The sequence below is a fragment of the Eucyclogobius newberryi genome, unplaced genomic scaffold (assembly GCF_026437365.1).
Source record: "Eucyclogobius newberryi isolate DKJ021-1_F unplaced genomic scaffold, fEucNew1.0.hap1 SCAF_160, whole genome shotgun sequence".
NCBI lineage: Eukaryota > Metazoa > Chordata > Actinopteri > Gobiiformes > Gobiidae > Eucyclogobius > Eucyclogobius newberryi.
In genome coordinates this window covers 147,504-171,283 of record NW_027315791.1, presented here as the reverse complement: position 1 = coordinate 171,283, position 23,780 = coordinate 147,504, and the positions used below count along the sequence as shown (strand labels likewise).

General features: G+C 50.4%; 1 protein-coding gene across 2 annotated transcripts in view; it reads left to right on the top strand.

The window, feature by feature from the left end:
- The window catches only part of atg5 (ATG5 autophagy related 5 homolog (S. cerevisiae)), a 28,086-nt gene extending 4,623 nt beyond the window's left edge, over window positions 1–23,463 (top strand). For both annotated transcript variants that reach the window (XM_072448445.1, XM_072448446.1), the window contains exons 3-8: window positions 371–498; window positions 1,146–1,224; window positions 2,153–2,315; window positions 2,918–3,012; window positions 17,508–17,625; window positions 22,950–23,463. In XM_072448445.1, the coding sequence (XP_072304546.1) occupies window positions 371–498; window positions 1,146–1,224; window positions 2,153–2,315; window positions 2,918–3,012; window positions 17,508–17,625; window positions 22,950–23,086 (720 nt within the window). In that variant the 3' untranslated portion in view covers window positions 23,087–23,463. The remainder of the gene's footprint in view (window positions 1–370; window positions 499–1,145; window positions 1,225–2,152; window positions 2,316–2,917; window positions 3,013–17,507; window positions 17,626–22,949) is intronic.
- Window positions 23,464–23,780: the final 317 nt, after the last annotated feature.

The window sequence follows — 23,780 nt, the reverse complement described above, 5'->3', positions numbered from 1 at the left end:
GATTAATATCACATATAAGTTGCTCTGGAGTATAAGTCGCACCCCGGAACCAACTATGAAAAAAGATGTGATTTACGGTAACCATTTATTATACAAGTAAACATATATTACAATATTTGACTCGGGCTCGACGCCCCTGCACACTCATGTTAATAATTTAATTTAAGACGATAGATATAAAGGAGTAAAATGTAAAATGAGGACAAACACATTCACGACAGGTTATTCATTATTATTAAAACGACACAAAATGCATAGTTGTGGTCGACCCCAGCGCTTTCCTTCTTTTCATCAGAATCGTACGGAAACACAACGGTAAAAGTGGCGCTTTTTGCACGTTCTAACCACGTTTCCCCTCCGCGTTCCTCAGCTGCTGTTGCCCAGAGTGAGCTACCTGACGCTGGTCACGGACAAAGTCAAGAAACACTTCCTCAAAGCCATGCGCGCCGAGGACGTGGAGGAGATGTGGTTCGAGTACGAGGGAACGCCGCTCAAATGGTGAGACGCTCGGACGCAAAACTAATGCTTCATAAATGTCTCTGCGGCAGTGACAAGTGTCCACCACACGGCGTCACTGTTGAGCTGCAGTATGTGCTTCAGATTTGAGGGATTTCACGGTAAACAAACCTCTTAAAGATTGAGCTCTGTCTTTTCTTTCTCATAATAATAAAGATAATAATTGTATAACATAAAATGAGAGCCAGGGTTTCTCAGGAGAGTCGTCGTTGTGTGGATGTCATGAATGTTCCACGGCTGTTTTTCCTTCCAGAGACAGCAGGGGGCGACGACGGACACTCCAAACACACGAAAATACAAATTCAACCATCACAAGGACGAGGAAAGACGTTAAATGAGATCGAAATGTTACTGTCTGATTTAATGCATCAAGTCGGGTGTTATTTTAGAAAAACCTTCTACGCTTCACGGGGCCGATGGCGCTAACCTCCAGTAGCCGCCGTTAGCTCTCCTGAACCGTTAGCTCTCCTGAACCGTTAGCTCTCCTGAACCGTTAGCTCTCCTGAACCGTTAGCGCTCCTGAACCGTTAGCGCTCCTGAACCGTTAGCGCTCCTGAAACGTTAGCGCTCCTGAACCAGTGCATGTTGGCTCTCTTGATGATCTCCCCTCTGTGTTCTTGGGTCCACAGGCATTATCCCATCGGAGTCCTGTTCGACCTGCACGCCTCCAGCAGCGTCCTGCCCTGGAGCATCTCCGTGCACTTTAAGGTACGGCCCGTTTCCCCCCCGAGCGTTCCCCTGATCGAAACGTCCGAGAGGGTCCGGACTCTAGCGCCGCCGCGTCGAGCAGATGTGTTTTCTACCGGGAGCAAAGAGACGGAAAGACGCGCCTCAGAACGACGATAAAACGGTCGATTAAGAACGTTAAGCGCGTTTTGAGTCGGGACACGCCAAAAATACTCCCAAACCACACCTCATGTAGTGATGTCCGTGCCTCTGTCCGGCGCTTTGACGCTCCACAGGGGTAAACTATTAAAACCTGTTCCATGGACTCACATTGTACATTTTAAGCGGGAGTGAAGCGGGACTAAACCAGGGCTAAACCAGGGCAAAACCAGTGCTAAACCAGGACTAAACCAGGACTAAACCAGGGCTAAACCAGGGCCAAACCAGTGCTAAACCAGGACTAAACCAGGACTAAACCAGGGCTAAACCAGGGCTAAACCAGGGCTAAACCAGGGCTAAACCAGGGCAAAACCAGTGCTAAACCAGGTCTAAACCGGGTCTAAACCGGGTCTAAACCAGGACTAAACCAGGGCTAAACCAGGACTAAACCAGGACTAAACCAGGACTAAACCAGGACTAAACCAGGACTAAACCAGGACTAAACCAGGACTAAACCAGGACTAAACCAGGACTACACCAGGACTACACCTGAGAATATTAAGCGTGTTTTGAGTCACGACACACCCAAAATACTCCCAAATCACACCTCATAGTGATGTCCGTGCCTCTGTCCGGCGCTTTGACGCTCCAAAGGGATAAACTATTAAAACCTGTTCCGTGGACTCGCATTGTCTCACATTAAGGCTCAACTGGCAGTAGCTCCACCCTGAGGAAAGGATTGTGTATATGACCCTCTCGTCTGGTCAGACTTGACATGTGTCTGTCATGTTGGCGTCTTGTCGTTGGTCAGAATTTCCCGGAGCGAGACCTGCTGCACTGCCCGTCCAACTCTGTGATCGAGGCCCATTTCATGTCCAGCATCAAAGAGGCCGACGCCCTGAAACACAAGAGCCAAGTGGTGAACGACATGCAGAAGAAGGACCACAAGCAGCTGTGGATGGGCCTGCAGAACGGTACTGAAGCGGGACTGAAGCAGACTAATCCAGGACTGAAGCGGGACTAAACCGGGACTGAAGCGGGACTGAAGCGGGACTGAAGCGGGACTGAAGCGGGACTGGAGCGGGACTGAAGCCGGACTGGAGCGGACTAATCCAGGACTGAAGCGGGACTAAACCAGGACTGAAGCGGGACTAAAGCGGGACTGAAGCGGGACTGAAGTGGGACTGAAGCGGGACTAAACCAGGACTGAAGCGGGACTGAAGCGGGACTAAACCAGGACTGAAGCGGGACTGAAGCGGGACTAAACCGGGACTAAACCAGGACTGAAGCGGGACTAAAGCGGGACTAAAGCGGGACTAAAGCGGGACTAAAGCGGGACTAAACCGGGACTGAAGCGGGACTAAAGCGGGACTAAAGCGGGACTGAACCTGGTCTAAACCTGGACTAAACCTGGACTAAACCTGGACTAAACCTGGACTAAACCTGGACTAAACCTGGACTAAACCTGGACTAAACCTGGTCTAAACCTGGTCTAAACCTGGTCTAAACCAGGTCTAAACCCGACTGAGTTTTGAGACTGGTTTCTGGGTAAACTTAAGCCCGTTTGCGTTTTCAGACAAGTTCGATCAGTTCTGGGCGATGAACAGGAAGTTGATGGAGTATTCCACCGAGGACGGAGGCTTCAGATACGTCCCCTTCAGGATATACCAGGTACTGCAATCACCTCCTGCTCAAACTCCCACTGCTGCTGCTGCTATTATACTTTTGTTCTTTTTTTTCTTTCTCTCTTTTACAATGGAAGAGAGTTCACTCAATCCCACCCACAATCTCTCATTAATAACATGACATAATAATAATACTTTTACTTGACCATAACTTGAATTTATGGATATTTTTGGCCTTTTTTGTCATGTGTTCAGCACCACACGCAAACACACTGACTCTTTTTAAAGGTCGTCGAATGAATGTTAAAATCACCCTCGCCTCTTCAGTTATGACCTCTCTCTCTCTCTATTTCTTTCTTTCTTTCTTTCTCTCTTTCTTTCTCTCTTTCTTTCTCTTTCTTTCTTTCTCTCTCTTTCTCTTTCTCTTTCTTTATTTATCTTCTCTTCTCCCTTTCTCTTTCCTTCTCTTCTCTCTTTCTTTCTCTTCTCTCTTTCTTTCTATTTATTTCTCTTCTCTCTCTCTCTCTCCTTTTCACTGGGAAAACGTCACAAATATAAACGCACTCTGTCCAGCAGAGGGCGCCGCAGGCTGTCTAAAAGTCCCTTCACTGACTGGATGGGTGGCGTCTCCTAAAGCTGTTTAAATGTGGAAACTGACCCCATCACCGGTCTAACGACGATGGACACGACGGGCAAAAATACACGGAATTAAATAGTTTAACACAATTGTTCTGCCGTAGTTACTAATTTACTTTACGACATTTATCAACTGTATATTGTCGGTTAATTTGATGACAGAGAAAAAATAAATATTTGAAGATACGCCAACGCCATGAGCATGTTTTGTGCTCTAAACAAACTTGAGAATTAATTTGAGTGTGAAATTATGTCCTATTTATGCAATAATAATGTAATAACTCAAATACGCTTCAGAAAACGACTACATAACGGTCAATTAAAGAAAGTTAATTAAACAATCTGTTCAGGAAATCTAAAAACAGCTTTAATACTTGTTTAGAGCGTCCATAGTGATCATGTTTGTTGTTTGGCATCGATGACTACCGTGACGTGACGCAGAAATCTATTGCGTGTTTTCTTCTGAAGACCATCTGACTCACAGCTGACATCCTGGTTCCCGTGGCGATTGTGCCCGGCACGCTTCACCTGCGGCGCTTGTGCAATCAGGGCTTTTCGGGGCCGTTTCTCCTCGGTCTCTGACATTTGGCCGCCGTCTCTGCCCCGACAGGAACAGCAGACGAGTTTGGTCATAGGACGCTTTGTCATGGAAGCCGCTCGGGGATTAAAGCTGCATTATTTAACTTTTCTGCTCTGCTTGTTTTTGCTTTACCCGGAATGTTTCGTGAGTCGGGAAATAAACGTATCTTTTGTGCATTTATTCAACTACAGATGGTTTTAATGCTCAAAAATACAGTGAAAAACACTGTAGAGATCATTTAAAGTCATACTATGGAACATTCAGCTGAAAAGTTACACAATGCATCTTTATGGTTTTGTAGATTGTTATAGATTATTGTGACCACGTGAAGGCAATAAATAATTATTTATTGCATTTATTCTGTCTTATAGTGTCACTGGTAAAAAGATGTTTTGTTTTCGTTCAGCAATATTTTATTTTTTTTATAGATTCATTTTGTGCAGATTTGGGATGTTAGTTTGCTGTAATCGGCATCTGTCTGTGGTGTCGCAGACCTGTTTTAGTCCTGTTTTAGTCCTGTTTTGGTCCTGTTTTAGTCCTGTGTTGGTCCTGTTTTAGTCCAGTTTTGGTCCAGTTTTAGTCCTGTGTTGGTCCTGTTTTAGTCCAGTTTTGGTTCAGTTTTAGTCCTGTGTTGGTCCTGTTTTAGTCCAGTTTTGGTCCAGTTTTAGTCCAGTTTTGGTCCTGCTTTAGTCCAGTTTTAGTCCTGTTTTGGTCCCGCTTTAGTCCAGTTTTAGTCCAGTTTTGGTCCTGTTTTAGTCCTGTTTTGGTCCAGTTTTAGTCCTGTTTTGGTCCTGCTTTAGTCCTGTTTTAGTCCTGTTTTGGTCCAGTTTTAGTCCTGTTTTGGTCCAGTTTTAGTCCTGTTTTGGTCCTGCTTTAGTCCAGTTTTAGTCCTGTTTTGGTCCTGCTCTAGTCCAGTTTTGGTCCTGTTTTGGTCCTGTTTTGGTCCTGTTTTGGTCCAGTTTTAGTCCTGTTTTGGTCCTGTGTTGGTCCTGCTTTAGTCCAGTTTTGGTCCTGTTTTGGTCCTGTTTTATTCCTGTTTTGGTCCTGTTTTAGTCCTGTTTTGGTCCTGTTTTAGTCCTGTTTTGGTTCAGTTTTAGTCCTATTTTGGTCCAGTTTTAGTCCTGTTTTGGTCCAGTTTTGGTCCAGTTTTAGTCCTGTTTTGGTCCAGTTTTTGTCCAGTTTTAGTCTAGTTTTGGTCCTGTTTTGGTCCTGCTTTAGTCCAGTTTTAGTCCTGTTTTGGTCCTGTTCTAGTCCAGTTTTGGTCCTGTTTTGGTCCTGTTTTGGTCCAGTTTTGGTCCTGTGTTGGTCCAGTTTTGGTCCAGTTTTGGTCCAGTTTTAGTCCTGTTTTGGTCCAGTTTTGGTCCAGTTTTTGTCCAGTTTTAGTCCTGTTCTAGTCCTGTTTTGGTCCAGTTTTAGTCCTGTTTTGGTCCAGTTTTAGTCCTGTTTGGGTCAAGTTTTAGTCCTGTTTGGGTCCAGTTTTAGTCCTGTTTTGGTCCTGCTTTAGTCCAGTTTTGGTCCAGTTTTAGTCCTGCTTTGGTCCAGTTTTAGTCCTGTTTTGGTCCAGTTTTAGTCCTGTTTTGGTCCAGTTTTAGTCCTGTTTGGGTCAAGTTTTAGTCCTGTTTGGGTCCAGTTTTGGTCCAGTTTTAATCCTGTTTTGGTCCTGCTTTAGTCCAGTTTTAGTCCAGTTTTGGTCCAGTTTTAGTCCAGTTTTAGTCCTGTTTGGGTCAAGTTTTAGTCCTGTTTGGGTCCAGTTTTGGTCCAGTTTTAGTCCTGTTTTGGTCCTGCTTTAGTCCTGTTTTAGTCCAGCTTTAGTCCAGTTTTAGTCCAGTTTTGGTCCAGTTTTGGTCCAGTTTTGGTCCAGTTTTAGTCCCGTTTTAGTCCTGTTTTGGTCCAGTTTTAGTCCTGTTTTGGTCCAGTTTTAGTCCTGTTTTGGTCCAGTTTTAGTCCAGTTTTGGTCCAGTTTTAGTCCAGTTGTAGTCCTGTTTTGGTCCAGTTTTAGTCCTGTTTTGGTCCAGTTTTAGTCCTGTTTTGGTCCAGTTTTAGTCCCGTTTTTGGTCCAGTTTTAGTCCTGTTTTGGTCCAGTTTTAGTCCTGTTTTGGTCCAGTTTTAGTCCTGTTTTAGCTCATTTGCGAGCCTTGTGACCTCCAGCAGCAGCAGGTGGAATCTGTTTGCAGAGAACCAATATTTGGTTGTGATTCATCTTCAGCCGTGTTTCAGCGACGCCCGCGTTCTCCGGAAACGACCGTCTTAACGTTGTCTAGAGGTGTCGCTTCTATTTTTAGCCCCGCCTCAAACCCAAAGCACGGCCTCCCTCGTGTTATTATTAATCACTGTGGTTTGATCCATGGTCGCTTCATGCCCCGCCCCCAGACGTGTCCGAGCTGCGTCTGCCTGAGTCACACCCATGAAGACATTCTGCAACCTGAGTCCACCTGGAAAACATGAGACGAGAGGCGGGGCTGAGGCCAAAGAGACGAGAGGCGGGGCTGAGGCCAAAGAGACGAGAGGCGGGGCTGAGGCCAAAGAGACGAGAGGCGGGGCTGAGGCCAAAGAGACGAGAGGCGGGGCTGAGGCCAAAGAGACGAGAGGCGGGGCTGAGGCCAAAGAGACGAGAGGCGGGGCTGAGGCCAAAGAGACGAGAGGCGGGGCTGAGGCCAAAGAGACGAGAGGCGGGGCTGAGGCCAAAGAGACGAGTGGGCCGAGGCCCGGACTGGGGGCCGGGGCCCGGGACTGGGGGCCGGGGCCCGGGACTGGGGGCCGGGGCCCGGGACTGGGGGCCGGGACTGGGGGCCGGGGCTGGGGGCCGGGGCCCGGGGCCCGGACTGGGGGCCTGGACTGGGGGCCTGGACTGGGGGCCTGGACTGGGGGCCGGTTCCTGGACTGGGGGACTGGACTGGGGGCCTCACCACACTTGTTTAAAAGACGTCGCTTCAAATCAGAGTTAATATTGTTTATATATATATATATATATATATATATATATATATATATATATATATATATATATATATACACACACATATATACATATATACACATATATATATACACACATATATATACATATATACACATATATATATACACACATATATATATATACACATATATATATATATAAATATACACATATATATATATATATATATATATGTGTATATATATATATACATGTATTATTCATACTGATACATGGAGTACAGCAGGGCTATTCAACATGAGGCCCGGGGGCCCAATCAGGCCCTCTAAGCCATTTAATCTTGCCCACAACCCATCTTACAATTATATGTTTTTTAAATTTTTTTTACTGGTTTAATTGTGGAGACTAGTTTAGACCTGGCTTTGTCCTCTAACTCTCGACCCATCTAGATCCCTGAGTCAGACCCGAGTCAGACCCGAGTCAGACCCGGGTCAGACCCGGGTCTGACCCGGGTCTAGTTTAATTCTGGTCCAGAACTGCTTATGCAAATCCATGGTGGTTAAACATGATTGTTACAATGGGTGTTGTCCACCACCCGGAGGCCTCCAGAGGCCCGGAGCCCAGAGGCCTCCTAAGACCTGGAGGCCTCCAGAGGCCCGGAGCCCAGAGGCCTCCTAAGACCTGGAGGCCTCCAGAGGCCCGGAGCCCAGAGGCCTCCTAAGACCTGGAAGCCTCCAGAGGCCCGGAGCCCAGAGGCCTCCTAAGACCCGGAGGCCTCCTGTGTCGTCATTTCTATTGGATTTGTGCAGATATTAGTTTAATTACGAAGAGTTTGGCTGTTGTTTGTTGTTGTTTGTTGTTGTGATGCTGCGTTTCACATTTTAAACACGTCCAGGAGCTGGACTGAAATCTGACCTGCTAAAGTAATCCAAGAATCCTGTGTATCTCGCAGAATAAACACAGAATCAGACCCATAGAGACACGGGGACATTACAGAGGACACATACGGGGACATTACAGAGGACACATACGGGGACATTACAGAGGACGCATACGGGGACATTACAGAGGACGCATACGGGGACATTACAGAGGACGCATACGGGGACATTACAGAGGACACATACGGGGACATTACAGAGGACGCATACGGGGACATTACAGAGGACGCATACGGGGACATTACAGAGGACGCATACGGGGACATTACAGAGGACGCATACGGGGACATTACAGAGGACACATACGGGGACATTACAGAGGACACATACGGGGACATTACAGAGGACACATACGGGGACATTACAGAGGACGCATACGGGGACATTACAGAGGACGCATACGGGGACATTACAGAGGACGCATACGGGGACATTACAGAGGACGCATACGGGGACATTACAGAGGACGCATACGGGGACATTACAGAGGACGCATACGGGGACATTACAGAGGACGCATACGGGGACATTACAGAGGACGCATACGGGGACATTACAGAGGACGCATACGGGGACATTACAGAGGACGCATACGGGGACATTACAGAGGACGCATACGGGGACATTACAGAGGACGCATACGGGGACATTACAGAGGACACATACGGGGACATTACAGAGGACACATATCGACTCCCATCGCGTTGAGCCTTTCAGGCCCAAACGAGGCCCTTTGTTGTTTGCAGCTCATGGACGACTCGTTACAGTCGTGCTCGAGGACAAGACGCTCGTAAAGTCCCTTTGTTTTTACTTTCACATGTTCGACGCATAAATAACTTTAAACGTGGGACATTCCATTTCGTCTCTGAAGTGGCAGAACGCGATGTTTGTGTGAAAAACGCAGACACGCGACGGTCCAACCGCACGGGCGCAGACGGGCAGCCTCTGGCCACGCCCCCGTAGAAAGTTTCCATCCTGGTTTATTAGTGCGGCGCATCAAAGCCGGGTTCTTTTATGTGCCAATGTGCCAAAGACAAATCCCCCAAAATGTCTTGGCAAATGTAGAGCTTGTTGTGGGTTTGTAAGACGTTTGTGAGTCGACAGGACGATCTTAAACGGTCAAGAAGATTCAATATGAGAGTTTAAAGGAGGTTTAAATGGTCTAATTTAAGAGTTCTAGGGCTTGAACGCCTCACTGGTTCTTGTTTGTTTTAACATACTTTAGTGTCATCATTAAAGGGCACATATAATGCAGATTTTGTTTATTTCCCCACGGTAATTCCCTCAGCTGCCAGTAGATGGAGCACAAAATCTGAAGCAGGAACGCCTGGAAGTCATGTGTGGTTTTCAATAGATTAAAATAAGATACAAGCCCGTGTTTAAAGGACAAGAACTGTTCAAATAAGGTCTGCTCTACTATGGGAATTGAACCCGGGACCTTCTGGCTGTGAGGCTCTAGTCCGACACCATCTGCAGATAAGGCCATGTTTTGGCTCGCGCTGAACCCAATCCCATTACCCTCCCGCGCGTGACACTTGACCCGGCGAGCGTGAGTGAAACCGAGGCGTCAAAACGAGAGTCAAGACACCAGAGCCGCTCCCAAGATGGCCGCCGCGGTAACCCGACAGGTAACGGACTCCGCCCGGCGGGAAAACAGCCCTGGCACCGCGCGACAAGACGGAGGCGTGAAGAGCCGTCTCGAGTTCCCTCCAACGCCTGAGTCACGGAGGAAGAGAGAGTGCCTAAGTGACAGGCCTCGGATGCATTTTTAAAGACCACGCCTAAATAATTCAGCTCGACCGACACGCAAGAGAGGCGGGGCCAACCAAGAGATGCTGCTGGAGAGGCGGGGCCAACCAAGAGATGCTGCTGGAGAGGCGGGGCCAACCAAGAGATGCTGCAGGAGAGGTGGGGCAACCAAGAGATGCTGCAGGAGAGGCGGGGCAACCAAGAGACGCTGCAGGAGAGGCGGGGCAACCAAGAGACGCTGCTGGAGAGGCGGGGCCAACCAAGAGACGCTGCAAGAGAGGCGGGGCAACCAAGAGATGCTGCAGGAGAGGCGGGGCAACCAAGAGATGCTGCAGGAGAGGCCGGGCAACCAAGAGATGCTGCAGGAGAGGCGGGGCAACCAAGAGATGCTGCAGGAGAGGCGGGGCAACCAAGAGACGCTGCAGGAGAGGCGGGGCAACCAAGAGACGCTGAAGGAGAGGCGGGGCAACCAAGAGATGCTGCAGGAGAGGCGGGGCAACCAAGAGACGCTGCAGGAGAGGCGGGGCAACCAAGAGACGATGCAGGAGAGGCGGGGCCAACGGGCCAACCAAGAGACGCTGCAGGAGAGGCGGGTCAACCAAGAGACGCTGCAGGAGAGGCGGGGCAACCAAGAGACGCTGCAGGAGAGGCGGGGCCAACCAAGAGACGCTGCAGGAGGGGCGGGGCAACCAAGAGACGCTGCAGGAGAGGCGGGGCCAACCAAGAGACGCTGCAGGAGAGGCGGGGCCAACCAAGAGACGCTGCAGGAGAGGCGGGGCCAACCAAGAGACGCTGCAGGAGAGGCGGGGCAACCAAGAGACGCTGCAGGAGAGGCGGGGCAACCAAGAGACGCTGCAGGAGAGGCGGGGCAACCAAGAGACGCTGCAGGAGAGGCGGGGCCAACCAAGAGACGCTGCAGGAGAGGCGGGGCAACCAAGAGACGCTGCAGGAGAGGCGGGGCAACCAAGAGACGCTGCAGGAGAGGCGGGGCAACCAAGAGACGCTGCAGGAGAGGCGGGGCCAACGGGCCAACCAAGAGACGATGCAGGAGAGGCGGGGCCAACCAAGAGACGCTGCAGGAGAGGCGGGGCCAACCAAGAGACGCTGCAGGAGAGGCGGGGCCAACCAATAGACGCTGCAGGAGAGGCGGGGCAACCAAGAGACGCTGCAGGAGAGGCGGGGTAACCAAGAGACGATGCAGGAGAGGCGGGGCCAACCAAGAGACGCTGCAGGAGAGGCGGGGCAACCAAGAGACGCTGCAGGAGAGGCGGGGCAACCAAGAGACGCTGCAGGAGAGGCGGGGCCAACCAAGAGACGCTGCAGGAGAGGCGGGGCAACCAAGAGACGCTGCAGGAGAGGCGGGGCCAACCAAGAGACGCTGCAGGAGAGGCGGGGCCAACCAAGAGACGCTGCAGGAGAGGCGGGGCCAACCAAGAGACGCTGCAGGAGAGGCGGGGCAACCAAGAGACGATGCAGGAGAGGCGGGGCCAACGGGCCACCCAAAAGACGCTGCAGGAGAGGCGGGTCAACCAAGAGACGCTGCAGGAGAGGCGGGGCCAACCAAGAGACGCTGCAGGAGAGGCGGGGCCAACCAAGAGACGCTGCAGGAGAGGCGGGGCCAACCAAGAGACGCTGCAGGAGAGGCGGGGCAACCAAGAGATGCTGCAGGAGAGGCGGGGCCAACGGGCCAACCAAGAGACGCTGCAGGAGAGGCGGGGCCAACCAAGAGACGCTGCAGGAGAGGCGGGGCCAACCAAGAGACGCTGCAGGAGAGGCGGGGCCAACCAATAGACGCTGCAGGAGAGGTGGGGCCAACCAAGAGACGCTGCAGGAGAGGCGGGGCCAACCAAGAGACGCTGCAGGAGAGGCGGGGCCAACCAAGAGACCAATGTCCATGGGTTAAGCATGTGGAACTAAGACTCTGGTGGTATTATTGAGACTCTGGTGGTATTATTGAGACTCTGGTGGTATTATTGAGACTCTAGTGGTATTATTGAGACTCTGGTGAATATTTAAGCCCGGCTCGTGTGACAGAGTTTCTCCTGAAGGTGTTGAGTTCACACCATTAGAAAACGAGGTTGAGGCTTAATTTACAGATGGAGCGTCTCTGAGCTTTCTCTTCTTCTTACTTCCCACTAACACGGCTGAAATATTTATCACGTTTCCAGTGTTGTCGCTGGGCAGAGGTTTGAGGATGGTGCTGGGACACCGCCGTAGGCGCTAGCAAAAAGCAATTAAAAAAATTCCGCTCGCGCCGCACAGGGCGCTTGATATGGAAAGCCAATATGATCACACTCCGACACTTAGGAGCAGCCTATTGCGCCCTATTTTCCGACGCTTGGCGGCGCTGTGCCCGCACGGCCGAGCGCAGCAGGCGGTGCGGGCACCACGGCGCTCCTCGCCTGTTACGGTTATCTTAATACCTGGCGGTATCTTTTCAGCATGACAGGGGCTCGCGGCGCAAGGCGGGTGCCGGCGGCAGCGTGGCGGTTGCCGGCGGCAGCGTGGCGGTTGCCGGCGGTAACGTGGCGGTTGCCGGCGGCAGCGTGGCGGTTGCCGGCGGCAGCGTGGCAGGTGCCGGCGGCAGCGTGGCGGTTGCCGGCGGCAGCGTGGCGGGTGCCGGCGGCAACCTGGCGGGTGCCGGCAGCAGCAGTAGCGTGGCGGGTGGCGGGTGCCGGCGGCAGCGTGGCGGGTGGCGGGTGCCGGCGGCAGCGTGGCGGGTGCCGGCGGCAGCGTGGCGGGTGCCGGCGGCAGCGTGGCGGGTGCCGGCGGCAGCGTGGCGGGTGCCGGCGGCAGCGTGGCGGTTGCCAGCGGTTGCCGGCGGCAGCGTGGCGGTTGCCAGCGGTTGCCGGCGGCAGCGTGGCGGGTGCCGGCGGCAGTGTGGCGAGTGCCGGCGGCAGTGTGGCGAGTCGCCATGCCAAAAGCCCTCAGCGAGAACACTGCGTTTCTCTATCGTCACTGTTGTGTTTGTTAGGGCTGAACAATTAATTGCATTTGCAATTTGAAATTGCAACTTTTTATTGTCATATCCGTCAGTATCAACACAATGTCAAGAGGCTAACCACTCTGCCACAGAACACGCACTAATCAGTCCACGCTGTAAACAGTTGAGTTGTATCAGTGACATGTAAAGAACATTTTAGCTCCATCTAATACTTGACGGGGGCTTTGAATAATTCAGACTTTAATTGTGCCTCTGGAGGTGTGAAGGCGGTCGGATCATAAAGCAGGTTAGCGTGTGTCGTATCGTGAAGCGGGTTAGCGTGTGTCGGATCATAAAGCAGGTTAGCATGTGTCGGATCCTAAAGCGGGTTAGCGTGTGTCGGATCATGAAGCAGGTTAGCGTGTGTCGTATCGTGAAGCAGGTTAGCTTGTGTCGGATCCTAAAGCAGGTTAGCGTGTGTCGGATCATAAAGCAGGTTAGCGTGTGTCTTATCGTGAAGCGTGTTAGCGTGCGTAGTATCGTAAAGCGGGTTAGCGTCTGTCGTATCGTGAAGCAGGTTAGCATGTGTCATATCGTGAAGCAGGTTAGCTTGTGTCGGATCCTAAAGCAGGTTAGCTTGTGTCGGATCCTAAAGCAGGTTAGCTTGTGTCGAATCCTAAAGCGGGTTAGCGTCTGTCGGATCATGAAGCAGGTTAGCCTGTGTCGGATCATGAAGCAGGTTAGCGTGTGTCGGATCATGAAGCAGGTTAGCGTGTGTCGGATCATGAAGCAGGTTAGCGTGTGTCGGATCATGAAGCGTGTTAGCCTGTGTCGGATTGTGAAGCAGGTTAGCGCGTGTCGTATCATAACACACGCCAGGCTGCCCCGGGGCGCGCGGAGCAGACGAGAGGAAGTCGTCAACAGAACCAGATCTGCAGCTCCAACGGGCACGCCAAGCATTCTGCCGTGTTTACGTCCAAACCTCTGGCAGAAGTGCATTGTAGTGGGACGAGCGGGGGGCCGTCCTCGGAAAAGTGAGAGAGGGGAAGTTTTTACAAGTTTCTCTTCTCACTGCGAGTAAAAACAAAAGCTTCATGTGATTTGAACATTTGCGTTTCTTGCTCTGCTCCTTCAGATATGATTTACCGTATTTTCTGGACTATAAGTGGCACCAGCAGAAAATGCCTAACAGAGAAGAAAAAAACATATACAAGTCACACTGGAGGATGAAATGTGGTTCCAAGTGTGAAAATAGCAAATAATATCACATATAAGTCGCTCCGGAGTATAAGTATGTAAGTATAAATATAAGTATAAGTCGCACCCCGGCCAAAACTATGAAAAAAGGTGCGACTTATAGTCCAGAAAATACAATAGGGGGTTTTTGAGTAATTTTTGAGCAATAGTTTCCTCAAATACTTTTTTACTCTCAGTTGGACCACTACTTTGTACTTCTACTTGAGTATATTGAAGTAACTTTGTGTGGCTGCTCTTTGTCCGAATCGACATGACAACGATGCAACAAACTTTTGTTCACCGAAAACTTCCAGAGGTTTTGTCACCAACACAAACTACAGACAGTAAGAGTGTGAGGCTTTGGAGAGAGTTTCCTTGTGGCTCTGTCTGTGCTGCAGGACACAAGAGGAGCCAGACTTTTGTCCTGAGGGCTGTTTCCCTCCTCAGACTGTCCAGACAGGATCTGCTGGACCTGACCAGTCTCTCTGTGGAGCCTTTCTCTTCTCATAAGTCCCTGTGATGGTTAGATATATATGTTTTGGGTGTTTAAAGTGTCGCCCCCTGCTGTTTCTTGGCGGTAAACCAGCCTAGTAACATTTGCCGACGACTCTCCTGATAAACCCTGTCGGTTAGCATGTGAAGCAGGTTAGCGCGTGTCGGATCATAACGCGTGTTAGCATGTGAAGCAGGTTAGCGCGTGTCGGATCATAACGCGTGTTAGCATGTGAAGCAGGTTAGCGTGCGGCCTCGCAGTGGAAAAGGCTTTCTCTTCCCCCCTCGGTCCGTGCGGCTTCGCTTGCGTTAGCTTCAATTAGCCTGATTGAAAAGCCGCGGCGCGATTAGGCTTGAGTTCCTCCGCTCTTTCTCCTCTTCGCGGCTTGGGTGTCGGCGCCGTTCAAAAGAAAGTGTCGTCCTCGCGCCGCCTCGTTAAATATTCAGCGCGGGGCAGTTCTCGCCTCCGAAGATTGGATTTCTCCGAAAACGTGGCAGCTGCTCGGCCCGGCTTCCTGTCACCGGGAGAGAGAGGGAACGTCCCGGGACTGTATCGCACCGCCGAGGAGGAAGTGTTACACCTGTCGCCGAAGCACTTCACCAATCTTGAATCAAGAGTTAATTATTTCAATATGTTCTTGTTCTTTTTTTTAAGAGTTCTGCTGCCAATCCACCATCGCTAAAAGGATATAGTTTAGAGTCGGGATGTAACCACTGAGATATGATAAAGGCTCGTCTGCTTTTCTCATATTTGCTTGATTTAGAGTCAATTTGATTCACTTTTTGGTTTCTTTTGGAGAGTTTCTCGGTTAAAACTACTGTAGCAATGATATATCCAATTCTAGACCTGGTTTCGTCTTACTTTAGACCTAAAATAGTCCTGTTTTAGACCCGGCGTAGATCTGGCTGCACTTGGAAGGCCAAACGTTTCCTTAGGTGACACTAGGCTAGCGACATGGTGGGTTCGGTTGCCGTGGCAGCAGCGGCGGCCATCTTGGGAGGGGAGAAAGAACAACATTCTGACAGCAAATGATGTAAAAACGGTGAGGAAACCCTGGATTGCAGTGTTTAAAGTCACATTGAATGGTATATTTGTGTCCTGATGCAGAGAGCTGGACCTGTGTCTGAATTATGAACATGAATATTCACTAAAACCACAGCACTGGGTGATACTACTATAAAACTACTATTTACTACTAGTACTGCTGTAGAAAAAGTGTTTCATTTCACAGTACAACATTCACTGCGATATTTAAGATCTAAAAGTGTGAACCAGTCACTTCTTGAGCAGGACTAAGTAACATTTTGACTTTATTAAACGTGTAAGTCCCTGTGATGGTTAAATATACATGTTTGGGGCGTTTGAAGTGCTGCCCCCTGCTGTTTCTAGGCCGACATCGACCTGAAGACGACTCTCCTGAGAAACCCTGGCCCTTTTCTCATATTTGGCCACGAGAAATGTTTTTGTTTGCCATTACCTTACTTATTTCAATTAACAAAGAAAAAGTTTGTGTCCGTTCTCTGACGATGTATTTACGCAAGAGGCCTGCAGGGGGAGCGCTGTCGACAACGTTTCTCAATTCGGCTTTGAACTGTCAGAAATCTCCAATGTCTTCTGACTAATAACTCGCTTTGGACGTTAGAAAAATCTCCCTGTCATGGTTTTTCACTCCCATGTTGTTCCTCCGCACCTATGACCCCCCCCGCCCGAGGCTTTGGGGGGCTTTCCGATCCTTGTTTTGGGCCCGTCTGATGCGGCGGGCCCCGGGGCCACGCTGTTGTAATGGTCGTAACATTACAACTCATTTGCGCTGAGGGGAAGCGCTGAGTCACGGTTTACCTGAACCGCCGCTCTGTCATTTTCACTTTCCGCACACACGCCAGGCTGCCCCGGGGCGTGCGGAGCAGACGAGAGGAAGTCGTCAACAGAACCAGATCTGCAGCTCCAACGGGCACGCCAAGCATTCTGCCGTGTTTACGTCCAAACCTCTGGCAGAAGTGCATTGTAGTGGGACGAGCGGGGGGCCGTCCTCGGAAAAGTGAGAGAGGGGAAGTTTTTACAAGTTTCTCTTCTCACTGCGAGTAAAAACAAAAGCTTCATGTGATTTGAACATTTGCGTTTCTTGCTCTGCTCCTTCAGATATGATTTACCGTATTTTCTGGACTATAAGTGGCACCAGCAAAAAATGCCTAACAGAGAAGAAAAAAACATATACAAGTCACACTGGAGGATGAAATGTGGTTCCAAGTGTGAAAATAGCAAATAATATCACATATAAGTCGCTCCGGAGTATAAGTATGTAAGTATAAATATAAGTATAAGTCGCACCCCGGCCAAAACTATGAAAAAAGGTGCGACTTATAGTCCAGAAAATACAATAGGGGGTTTTTGAGTAATTTTTGAGCAATAGTTTCCTCAAATACTTTTTTACTCTCAGTTGGACCACTACTTTGTACTTCTACTTGAGTATATTGAAGTAACTTTGTGTGGCTGCTCTTTGTCCGAATCGACATGACAACGATGCAACAAACTTTTGTTCACCGAAAACTTCCAGAGGTTTTGTCACCAACACAAACTACAGACAGTAAGAGTGTGAGGCTTTGGAGAGAGTTTCCTTGTGGCTCTGTCTGTGCTGCAGGACACAAGAGGAGCCAGACTTTTGTCCTGAGGGCTGTTTCCCTCCTCAGACTGTCCAGACAGGATCTGCTGGACCTGACCAGTCTCTCTGTGGAGCCTTTCTCTTCTCATAAGTCCCTGTGATGGTTAGATATATATGTTTTGGGTGTTTAAAGTGTCGCCCCCTGCTGTTTCTTGGCGGTAAACCAGCCTAGTAACATTTGCCGACGACTCTCCTGAGAAACCCTGACCCTTTTCTCATATTTGGCCACGTGAAATGTTTTTGTATGCCATTATCCTGACTTTTCTGACTTTCCTGTCTGTTCTCTGACAATGTATTTACAAAGGAGGCCTGCAGGGGGAGCTCTATCATCAAACCTACTTAGTTCTGAAATCTCAAATGTATTCTGACTATTAAGTTTTTTTTCTTTTTACTCTACTACGCAGACGACAGGTGAGCGGCCGTTCATTCAGAAGCTGTTCCGCCCGCTGTCTGGAGAGGGCGCTGTCCACACTCTGGGCGACCTGCTCAGAGAGACGTTTCCAGCAGCAGTGCCTCATGAAGGTAACTGTCCTCGGTCCTCGGTCCTCGGTCCTCGGTCCTGCTCACACACGCACACACCTGTTTTTACACCTGTTTTCACCCATTTTTACTTGTATTTGCCAGTTTCCACCTGTTTGGTTTCACCCATTTTCCTGTTTTTTACTTGTTTTCACCTCTTTTTACACCTGTTACAACATTTTTCACCTGTTCTCACCCATTTTATCCTATTTTCACCTGTTTCACCCGTTTTTACACCTGTTTTGCCTGTTTTTACACCTGTTCTCACCCATTTTTACTTGTATTTACCTGTTTCCACCTTGTTTCCCCCGTCCTCGCCCGTTCTCACCCGCGCCGCGCCCGCACTGCGAGCGTTTGAAGCCTCACCTGCGCCGTGCACATTAGCCAAGCGCGGGCGTCGCCGTCTGGCTGATCCTGGCGGATAAACGCCGCTCTGTCATGTGGCGAGACGGAGACACAACACGGGAGCGTGCGGCGTTTGAACTGCCCGGGATCAGGGCCGCCACGACGCCTCCGGCCCCCGGTCTCCGGTCTCCGCCCCCGTCCCCCCTGTCTGCCGGGTCTAACAATGCGCCCCCAGTCGCCTCGGCTGGCGCACAAGGCAAACACCGGAGCGTAATCCGAGTGATCAGCGGCGCGAGGACAAAAGGGGAACTTTCACTGTGATCTGAGGGAGAAAAGGAAAGGTTTAGACTTGAAACGCCAGACGACACCCGAGCCCGAGCTTCAAAGGAACGTGTCACTTTTGATTATGAGTCTTGGGGAAAAGGCCGATGCTCAAGAGCGTTTTTTAAGAACAACTTTAACCGAATAAAGGTTCTACACGAGGAATATTACAAATAAAGTGTCGTATCGAGGAAAACCACTCATCGTTTATTGCTCTTTGACATTTTGCTTCGATAACGTCTTTGTCATAAAAGGTCTTTGTGTTTTAGCGTTTAGTCCTGACGGATGTTAGCGTAACACAAATCCTGACGAGGGAGCGCCTGACTGCGTGAGAAGGTGGCGTGGCGTTGGCGTGAGAAGGCGGCCTTTGCGTGCGAAGTGACGGTGGCGTGGGAAGGCGGCGTTGGGCGGCGTTGGCCCGCTCAACTCTGGGTTCGTCCACGTCATTTCAGGAGAGCGGTTTGAGCCCCGCCCTGTAACTGCTGCAGTTTCAGAGGAAAGTGCAGCTTCTGCGACGCTCACGTGTGCAAACGGCTGCCAGTCATTCGGGTACAGCGGGCGCAGAACCAGCACCAGAACCAGGGCACAGAACCAGCACCAGAACCACTACCAGAACCAGCACCAGGGCACAGAACCAGAGCACAGAACCAGCACCAGGGCACAGAACTAGCACCAGAACCAGCACCAGGGCACAGAACCAGAACCAGCCCCAGGGCACACGCTTTAGCAATCGGCCCGCCAAAACACTAAATCAGGGTCAGATTTAAAGTCAGAATAGTTTTACATATTATGTCCTCATTCATTTTCTCCTATTTTCACCCAATTTCACCTGTTTTTACCCATTTTCACCTGTTCTTTTCTGTTTTTAATTGTATACTCCTGTTTTTTTCCCTCTTTTTCCACCTGTTTTTACAAAATGTTTCACTTGTTTTCACCCATTTTCTCCTACTACACCTGTTTTTGCCTGTTTTACACTTCTTTGTTTTAACCTGTTTTTACACCTATTTTCGCCTTTTCCACCACTTTTTGCTTGTTTCCAGCAGTTTGTTTTCACCCATTTTCGCCTGTTTTTACAACATTTTTCACCTGTTCTTACTGGAAATACTTTAGACTTTTACAAACCTCTCGCATCAGCACTTTATGGTTTAATCTTGTAAAAAACAAACCTCGTGTACCTCATATATTTCCCTTCGTTGACTCGTTCGGTTGACGTCGTCTCTCTTGACTCATGTCGAGGGTCAAAAGTTGAGCTCTTGAGTTTTGTCCATTCATAAAGAAACCGAGAGTCCAAAAGCGAGTGATATGACACGTGCAGCGAGCGTCGTCACAGTTTCTGAGCTAACGCACGTGATCTTGAGTCAAAATCCTGCGGTGAGAATCGAGCGCTTTCCTCCGGTCGCCGCGTGAAAGCGGGCGGAGTCGGTCCTCGTGAAAGTGAGACGCTCAGAGTGAAAGTTTAACCCGGAGACGCCGAAGAAACTGTCACTTTTCAGAAGTTCGTTTGACGGCGTTTTCCCAACAATGACGAACGAGCAGATTCACTCGTAGATCCAATATTTGCGGTGTTTCCGGAACATTCTTCAGCGGCAGAAGAGAAAGCAAAACGATCACGCGAAAGAGACGACATCATCACGTTATGTTTTAGCCCTGGTATATTTAAATTTATATATAATACAATACAAAACAAAATAAGATCCCGTTCGTCTCAATGTCCGGGAAACTGTCCATTTTCCGTTTCCCATTTTCAAATTCACTTCTCGAGCATACCAAAAGTCAATGGGACACTTTTCGAGCGTCCAAAAAGTCAATGGGACACTTTTCGAGCGTCCAAAAAGTCAATGGGACACTTTTCGAGCGTCCAAAAAGTCAATGGGACACTTTTCGAGCATCCCAAAAGTCAATGGGACACTTCTCGAGCATCCCAAAAGTCAATGGGACACTTCTGGAGCGTCCAAAAAGTCAATGGGACACTTCTCGAGCGTCCAAAAAGTCAATGGGACACTTCTCGAGCGTCCAAAAAATCAATGGGACACTTGGTTCACTCATGGGTTCTGAGGCGGACAAATCTCCATCTTCGCAGGTATCCATCCACCCTCTCCGATGCTGGGGTTCTACGTCCCAGAATGCACAGGGCCTCGCTGAACGGCCCCAGAACACTTTTAATCGCTGCTGGAAACGACTATTGACCCCCAGATACTCGGTGTCAGTGTCAATGTTTGAAAAAGAAAGTCACAGGAACAAGACGAAGAACTGTTCATTTTAGAATGATCCGGAGCTTTATCAGAACGATGTTAAGTAAAGGAAGGACGGCAAGTAAAGGAGTGCGGCGGCGGGAGCGCGGCGGCGGGAGCGCGGCGGCGGGAGCGCGGCGGCGGGAGCGCGGCGGCGGGAGCGCGGCGGCAGCGGGAGCGCGGCGGCAGCGGGAGCGCGGCGGCAGCGGGAGCGCGGCGGCGGGAGCGCGGCGGGGCATCCGGCTCTCTGCCGCGGTGGCTTCTCTCGCTTCCTGCGTCTCCTCAGAAGTGGCTCTGTGGCTTCTGAGTCGAGTGGCGCCATAAACCACGAGACTCTGCATTTCACCAACATGAAACCAGCGCCGGCAGTTAAAGGAAGTCGCTTTTACACGTGAAGTTCATCTGCAGCGATCATCCGCCACGCTCTAGGTCCAAGGTTAGTCCTCCGAGTTTTTACACACACAAGGAGACGAGGAAACAAGGAGACGAGGAAACAAGGAGACGAGGAAACGAGGAAACGAGGAGACGAGGAAACGAGGAGACGAGGAAATGAGAGAGAAAAAGAACACACACGCACGCCTCACACACGCCTCACACACGCCTCACACACGCCTCACACACGGCTCACACACGGCTCACACACGCCTCACACACGCCTCACACACGCCTCACACACGCCTCACACACGCCTCACACACGCCTCACACACGCCTCACACACGGCTCACACACACGGCTCACACACGCCTCACACACGCCTCACACACGCCTCACACACGCCTCACACACGGCTCGCTCACATACAGCTCACACGCACACGGCTCACACGCCTCACACACGGCTCACACACGCCTCACACACGCCTCACGCACGGCTCACACACGCCTCACACACGGCTCGCTCACACACAGCTCACACGCACACGGCTCACACGCCTCACACACGGCTCACACACGGCTCACACGCACACGGCTCACACGCCTCACACACGGCTCACACACGGCTCACACGCACACGGCTCACACGCCTCACACACGGCTCACACACGGCTCACACGCACACGGCTCACACGCCTCACACACGGCTCACACACGGCTCGCTCACGGCTCGCTCACACGCCTCACACACGGCTCACACACGGCTCACACACGGCTCGCTCACGGCTCGCTCACACGCCTCACACACGGCTCACACACGCCTCACACACGGCTCGCTCACACGCCTCACACACGGCTCACACACGGCTCGCTCACACGCCTCACACACGGCTCACACGCCTATGGCTCACACGCCTCACACACGGCTCACACACGGCTCACACGCACACGGCTCACACGCCTCACACACGGCTCACACACGGCTCACACGCACACGGCTCACACGCCTCACACACGGCTCACACACGGCTCGCTCACGGCTCGCTCACACGGCTCACACACGGCTCACACACGCCTCACACACGGCTCGCTCACACGCCTCACACACGGCTCACACACGCCTCACACACGGCTCGCTCACACGCCTCACACACGGCTCACACACGGCTCGCTCACACGCCTCACACACGGCTCGCTCACACACGGCTCACAGCGCTGCTTGTGTTCAGGTTCAACACGTGTATTCAGGTCTGATGCAGTCGATGTGTTGAACACTTAGCATAATGAAGCTAATATTCACGCCGCTAATGAAGCTAATATTCACCCTGCTAATGAAGCTAATATTTAGCCTGCTAATGAAGCTAGTTTTCACCCTGCTAATGATGCTAATATTCACCCTGCTAATGACGCTAATATTCACGCTGCTAATGAAGCTAATATTCACGCTGCTAATATTACGCTGCTAATATTCACGCTGCTAATATTCACGCTGCTAATGAAGCTAATATTCACGTTGCTAATGAAGCTAATATTCCCGCCGCTAATTAAGCTAATATTCACGGCGCTAATGAAGCTAATATTCACGCTGCTAATGAAGCTAGTATTCACGTTGCTAATGAAGCTAATATTCACGCCGCTAATTAAGCTAATATTCACGCCGCTAATTAAGCTAACATTCACCCTGCTAATGAAGCTAATATTCACGCTGCTAATGAAGCTAATATTCACCCTGCTAATGAAGCTAATATTCACGCTGCTAATTAAGCTAATATTCACGCTGCTAATTAAGCTAACATTCACCCTGCTAATGAAGCTTATATTCACCCTGCTAATGAAGCTAATATTCACGCTGCTAATGAAGCTAACATTCACGCTGCTAATGACTCTCTCTAACTTTGGTTCACACTGTCGACAGCAGAGGGCGACAGACTCAAACTACGTGTACAGTTTGAGATTTGTAGAAGCGCTACATTCAGCAAAACGTTTTTTCTCTTTTTAAAGTTTATTAGTTTCCTCCTCAAAAACACGCCTGTTGCTTGTTCTCTCTGTTGCAGGGGAAGAGAAGCGCCTCCTGGTGGTGATCCATGGAATCGAGCCTCTGCTGGAGACGCCTCTGCAGTGGCTCAGCGAACACCTCAGTCACCCAGACAACTTCCTGCACATCTGCGTCCTCCCCGCCCCCTCAGACTGAAGACACGCCCCTTTGGACCGAAGACGCGCCCCTTTGGACCGAAGACACGCCTCCTCGGACTGAAAACGCGCCTAAAGAATGTTTTTCATCAATTATTTTCTGAAATTGGTGACGACTTACAAATCCCGCTGGAGGCTAATTGACTTTGAGAGAATTAGCTTCTTTATTTTCGGTACCGCTTAATTATAACGAGCCCTTAATTATCCTTAAAGGTGCTGTACCTGGTTTTTACCTTCTTAAACGTGAAAGAATAGTTCATTTGAACAGTTTACAGTTGAAGTGAGTTTAGAAGCGCTCTTCACTCCTTTCAGAGCCCGTAGCAGCAGCAGGAACAAACATTAGCATGCTAACCTGCTCTGCGGACAATAAAACGCTCTGTAATTAGATGCAGACAGCCCGCAGCGGTCTCACCTTCACCCACAGAGCTGCTGTTACAGTGATCTGCACGAGGACTGGACAGGTTTTACTTTATTACATGACAAACCTGGTACAGCCCCTTTAATAAAGCATGAACAAAGACCGCAACAACCAGGAAGTGGCTCCATCTCGCCGCTCGCGCTCAACAACCAGGAAGTGGCTCCATCTCGCCGCTCGCGCTCAACAACCAGGAAGTGGCTCCATCTCGCCGCTCGCGCTCAACAACCAGGAAGTGGCTCCATCTCGCCGCTCGCGCTCACAAACGCTCTTGTGCCGA